Source organism: Arachis ipaensis, chromosome B03 (assembly GCF_000816755.2).
Source record: "Arachis ipaensis cultivar K30076 chromosome B03, Araip1.1, whole genome shotgun sequence".
Classification (NCBI taxonomy): Eukaryota; Viridiplantae; Streptophyta; class Magnoliopsida; order Fabales; family Fabaceae; genus Arachis; species Arachis ipaensis.
This window is the reverse complement of record NC_029787.2, coordinates 94,437,175-94,443,515: the sequence shown is the minus strand read 5'-3', so window position 1 is coordinate 94,443,515 and position 6,341 is coordinate 94,437,175. Positions and strand designations below refer to the sequence as shown.

The following is a 6,341-nucleotide window of genomic DNA, read 5'->3' as shown; positions in this document are numbered from 1 at the left end:
CTACCCGCCCTATTGTCGCGCCATCTCTAACTTTTATTTAGCCTTCAAACTTTGCAAACTTGTCCCAATTAATTATTGAATAACTTTTGACATACAAATATAATATTAATAAAGCGCTAACATTGATAGCTATTAGATGCATAATAGAATCTGTAAANATTTTTCTTAAATATAGTTTTAAAATTTTAAATTTAAGAATTATACCAAGAGCATATATGTTTGTTAGCTAAACTCAAAATAAAAATAAATAAATAAAAAGAAAAGTGTGAGGAATCGAAATACTTCGGTAACGGATACCGCTTTTCTTCGTATCTGATCCCCGAATCGTGGAATCACTCGTGAGTCGTGAGATAATATTGAAGTGTTCCGCAGCTGTAAGTAATAATGCCACACCTCGAAGGGCATTTTATTACAACTATGTGCCAATATTACCTCCTCACCCTCCACACACACAAGGACAAGGACTGCCATCTTTACAATAATATCATTCATTTTCTTTGTAAAAAAATATAATTTTTTTAATTTTCATCCCAAAAAATGTTCATTTCATTTCCTCCATTTTTCTTTTCTATTTTCCCTTCGCCTTCCATTGTTTCCTGATCAAATCGGTTTGCTGAACATCGAGTTGCATTCCAGGTAGTACAACTGTTTTTCTTCTTCGTAGTTTCTTTTTTCATCTTTGTATATATATATATATATAAAAGGGAGGGGGATGCGTGCTCAAATTTGCTAGGCATAATCCTTCTCAAATGACCAAAATTGTTCGTTCTTTGGATTTGGATTAATCAATGTTTTAAAAAAAAAATGTGCCAACATAAATTGCTGATCATTACCAATGATATTGAGAATTAATTAACGTATGAATAATAATTGTATGAAAATTACCATTCAATCGAAAACTATTATTTGTGCTTCCAGCTTTCAGGTATGAATCATGATTATTTAGAATTTTAGGGTTCCATTGGGGATTGCATTGGCATACATACGTACATGTACTTCCATCCTGTAGATTTTGATTGTGATGTTACCTTGTTTTTTCCTCGATAAGCTTATTTCACCGCGTTTCTTTCTTAAAATTGATATTCCCAAGTTAAATATTAAGTTGATTGGTTAAGCCTATGTGCTTGTGTTTTCCTCAATTATTTATGTAAATATTCCAAAAATTAAGGTTTGAAAAATGAATTGAATCTCATTGTAGATTATTTCGTGTAAAAACCTGAAAGTGATGGCCAGATTGAATAGGAACAAGCGTACGTCCGTGGCCATCACTGTTGCATGGTCGTAGCCTCGTAAGGTCTTAAAATTATTTAAGAAATGTAAGTAAGCAATATAGAGCTGTTCCAGTTTGTGAACATTCTTATATGATAGATTAGACAATAGAATTGGTACACGCTTTGAAGGAAAGATGTAAGGGTAAGGGTCTTTTTCAGTATGAAAACAGCACCAAGTTAGTTCAACAAATCAGGAAAACACCAGATGATAAGGCGTTTGAATAAGCTTATCTTCTTTTATTTATTCAAGGAGGAAATATGGCATTGAATGGTTTCAATTTTTCAAATTGATCAAAGTGGGAAGTGACATATGCCCAATGGCCACACCAGACATAGCTATCATCTAAAAATTTTTAATTACTATATTTTCTATGATGATCAATACCATTCTTAAATTCATTCTCATGTGCTGTGGGTCAGCCCATAATGTAAATGTTTGTCAACATCGAAGAATCCCAGGAGCACAAGTGGAGTAATTAGAAGTACCAGAGTGGATTTAGATTATTTTTATTGTTTCTGGGGGTAAAATCTGACTTCATTATGATGAGTACTGTCCTCAGTGCACGTGCCGCTCGTGCCACACTTTATTCCTTTTTGTGCTTTAATTTCCCTTTAATGTTTCAACATGTTAAAGTACATAGCATATTATTGAAAATGGAATGATTAGATTATTACTATTACTAAGGTTGGACCATCTATTGTAATCAACGCAGGTTGATGGTATCTGGTTGCATCATGAAAGAAATAACAACAATCATCACAAAAGTAAACTACAGGTAAATCTTACTAAAATTTTTAGCATGATTGTAAAAAATTTATTATTATTTGGAGTTTTTAATTTTGATATTGGGTTTATATTAGTGTTTTTCAATAATGTGTGAAATTTGACGTGTGTGTTTTTCTTTTTTTCATATGGAGATCATAAATTTGACCTTTCAATTTGTGGAGTTTAACTTTTTTTTTCTTTAAATTTGCAAAACATAAAACCTACTCTCCAATTTGTGAACTAAACCTACCCTCCAATTTGTAAATTGACACAAAATCTATTATTCGATTTGTGAACTTTAATTTTTTAAAATTTTTAAAACATAAAACCTACTTCTTGGTTTGTGATTACTTCCGTACTAAATTAAAACACACTACTTTTCTATAACCGAAAATAACACAACAATAATTTTCATAAAAAAAAAACAGCCGTTTAAATTTTTTATTTTTATTTCATATTTTCTGTTTCTAAACTTTTGTAAAGAAAAAGAAAATAAAAAATAAAAAACGAAAAATAAGATTTTATTATTTTCAAAATTTTTTCTTTTTCACATTCATCAGTTTATCTCATGTCTACCTTGATTTCTGAATTCCAGTGTTCCATCATGCATACAACAATGGAGATTTCCATGATTGACACATCCTTCTAAATGCAATATTTGTGGAATGGTCCCAACCCAAGTGAAAAATAAAAAAAATGCATAGTCGTAGCCTTAGCCGCTCATCAAGGGAATCATTCAGGTTCTTTGGGAGCCCTGACAAAGATGAAGACCTTAGAAAGACCAAAACAGGTTCACATTTCTAATTTTGAACTCCATGAATTTAATTGGACTTATTAAGTATTTAAATTTATCATTTTCTTTCTCTCATTGCAAGCAGAGATTGAGAACAATATCACAAAACTGCTTAAGCTTGTCAAGAACGATGATCAAAGCAAAAAGAATAGGAATCCACGGCTTGTTAGAAAAGAGGCAGAACTTGTGGGGCTAATTGAGGACTTAAACAGCCAGTATCAATCACTCTTTCAACTGTGTGATTATTTGAACAGAGAGTTTATGAGAGCGATTTCTCGTAGAAGAAGCCGAAGGGGTACCGGCTCTAACACAGACTCAGAGTCAGAATACTTCTCCTCAGAGGAACTAGAAAACTATACCAAGTTTTCATTAGATGATGTTCTCAAGAATGATGATGCAAAGGAATATGAGGAGCAGTTGAATTCACAGATGAAAGAGATGGAGAGCCTGAGCCAGCAGAAGACGAATCTAGAAAATCAAATTGAAAGCCAATCGCTCCAATTCGAAGAGCTAAGCGCAAATAATACCAGGCTGTATGATCGGGTCTTGGATCTGGAATCGTTGTTGAAAGAGGAAAAAGGTGTGGTATCTGTTTTGGAGGAAAAACTGAAAATCAATGAGAATCAAGCTGAGTCCAACATTGAAGCATTGATGACACAGGTCAACAAGCTCAATCTGGAGTTAAAGACACTGCGTACACAGAAAGATCAAACGGAAGAGGAAATAAAAGGTAACAAAGATAAAGCATTAACTCAAATGAAGGACTTGATGGACAAGCTCAATTCCATGCAGGAGGAGTTGGACTCTGTAAGCACACAGAACAAAGAATTAGATGCTCAGGTCAGAAATGACAGGGAGCAGATACTCCGATACCTGATTCAGATTGAAAACCTGAACCAAGATTTGGCGGAGACAAGTTTGGATAAGCAAAGTTTAATGGACGACAAAGAGCAATTCCTGGCAAGAATAAAGGACTTGGAATTTGAATTGGAAGCAGAAAGCATGCAGAAGAATGCACTGGAAGCTCAGTTAAGAGACAGGGATTATGATATGATGCTTGTGGAGGAAGAAAACAGGACTCTGCAGGACAGAAACAGTGAACTGAAGAAAGCAATGCACCAAAGTGGCGAAGAGATAACCGCACTTATGAGGGTACCGGAGACCCAGAAGGACGCGGCTTCTATGGAGGCCATGGCCCTAAAGGCAGAAATGAATATTATGAGATTAGAGATGGACAATCTGTATGCACAGAGAAGCAAGTTGGAGCAGCAAATTGAGCGAAACCGGAAGGAATATGAAGAAAATTTGGGAAACTTGAGCAGCAAGTTATCGAGCCAAATAGCAGAACGCGAGAAAACGATAGAGGAACAAGCAGCAACCATTCAGAGAATAAACGAGGAGCATAAACAGACCAAAGTTGCGTTGAATAAGAACAAGCTGTCCCGCCAAACGGCCGAAAGGAAAATGATTGAGCTGGCAACGGAGTTCCGGAGGAAAATGGAAGACAACATCCGGCTTCTGCACCAGAGGATCCACGTCGCGGAACAGATGAACAACGAGAACAAAAACAATTTCAAGATCGTCAATCAGAGGTACCACGAAGAGAACAAGATGCTCCAAGAGAAAATCGCAAGCTACGAAGAAGAGCTGAAGGTGCCAAAGTTTGATATTGCGCCCTTGGGTGGGGAACAACACGCTTTGGTTTTTGAAGCTCTAAATGAATTAGAAATGGTCACTATGAACCGTTTGGACTCAATAGTTGGGGACGTAGAGGAACAGAAGAAACACGTGGTGAGCCGCGTGTTTAAAATGATTGGAGAGGTTCAGTACGGTAAAGAATGGATTAAGAAAAGAAACCGTGAATGGGAAGAAACGAAGAACAATGCGGAGTGTCTGAGGGCACTGCTGGACAGCAAGGAGGAGCAGGAGTTCTTGCTGAGGGAGAAGGTGTGGAAGTTGGAGGCCAAGGTGAGTAAAGAAGCTGGGGAGAAACTCAACTTGATGAATGCGGTGAGCCAGTTAGAGAAGAAAGTCGCAAGGTTCGAGAACGCTTTGAAGGAGAAGGAGGAAGATTTGGTTAGCCTTGGTGAGAAGAAGAGGGAAGCAATAAAGCAACTTTGTTTTGTTGTTGAGTTTCATAGAGAACGTTGTAGAGATCTCAAAGATTTGGTCATCAAGATGGGGGCCAACAACAACACTAACACCAAGAAATAAATGATGATGGGATTTTGAATCACACACAGAGAAGACACCAACACTGTTCTTGGGGTGTCCCCATTTCTTGACATAAACAAGGAGGCAGCATTGAGGTGCACATGTCACAACGCAGGTCTTAGTGGACCGCCAGCAATGAAATGGTAACAACTATGTAAATATACGAAATGATATATTTGTATCCCTGTAGCTCTTTTTCTTTTTCTCATTTATTTGAATTTGTATGGATTGTTAGTATTACCGTAATATAACTATTTATCATTTCAAGCGTTATATGTACCCGTATTGAATTAACTACGTATGTTACTATAGTCCAATAGTCAATAATAAGGTTTGTATCACTGATTCAGCTAGAGTTGCTTACTTGTAGAGTAAAATATTTGAATTGAATAAAATATTGACATAACAGGAAAATTTATTACTATGCATAGCTAAAAACTTTGGAATATTCTACATTTTCGTTTTAACTATTAAAATTCTTAATTTTATGGTATGCAGATAATTGCAGCTGCGAAATGTCGAGAGATAATTCGTTCTTGGCAAAAGGTGGGAAAAAGAATAAAAGACCAAAATTAGCACCGAATCCACCGATTAAGGAAAAAGGAAATACAAGACTGATGACTGATGTGATAATGTGAACACATTCAGTCAACGTTCCAACCAAAACAAATAAAGAAGATTCAAAATAAAAGACAAATGCAACAAAAAGAAAGAACACAACGAATCAGGTTGTACCCCTAATAATAATTAATAATTAATCATGTACAGTAAGTAACATGTAAACGCGGGCATCCTTACGAAACATGAAAGGCCCTTGAACAGCAATTACGTGCAGCAACTGGTGCCAGATCAACCTTAAAATGCTAAAAAACGCCACTTCCGGGACCTTCCGTTACTATCCTTCTGGAACCACTTACCCTAATTCTATTTTCAACTCTATTTTGGACGCCATTTTTATTTTCTCATAATCTCCGCAGAGGAATGGGCTTTAGACCTTTACTTACTTTGAATGGATCTAATCTGTATCTCAAATATTTTTTTTAAAAAAATAATATAGTAATAAAGTTTAATTTTAACGCATAGGGTTATCGGTATAAGTATCTACATGATTCATTTTTCGAAGAATTAAACGAATTTTGTATTGGAACTGTATATCTTTTCTTTCTTAAAGTTCGGTAAAATAGTATCATTATAACAATATTTAAATTAAAATTACATGATAATCATATTTTAATAAAATATGAATATAAATAAGTGCATTATAGTACAGTTATTTTGTTTATATTAAACTATTTAT

The 6,341-nt window shown here is 35.2% G+C and overlaps 1 protein-coding gene across 1 annotated transcript; it reads left to right on the top strand.

The window, feature by feature from the left end:
• LOC107630715 (uncharacterized protein MCAP_0864-like) lies at positions 418–5,399 on the top strand. Its single transcript, XM_016333922.2, has 4 exons — positions 418–636; positions 1,985–2,047; positions 2,633–2,827; positions 2,916–5,399. The coding sequence occupies exons 3-4, from the start codon at positions 2,734–2,736 to the stop codon at positions 5,042–5,044; spliced, it is 2,223 nt and encodes a 740-aa protein (XP_016189408.1). The 5' UTR covers positions 418–636; positions 1,985–2,047; positions 2,633–2,733; the 3' UTR covers positions 5,045–5,399.

What these genes read in the sequence shown, in the direction of transcription:
- LOC107630715 (XM_016333922.2), top strand. Translation starts at nt 2,734, where the DNA reads ATGCATAGTCGTAGCCTTAGCCGCTCATCAAGGGAATCATTCAGGTTC. An exon ending in CCTTAGAAAGACCAAAACAG is followed by an intron (nt 2,828 to 2,915) that starts GTTCACATTTCT and finishes CATTGCAAGCAG; the next exon opens with AGATTGAGAACAATATCACA.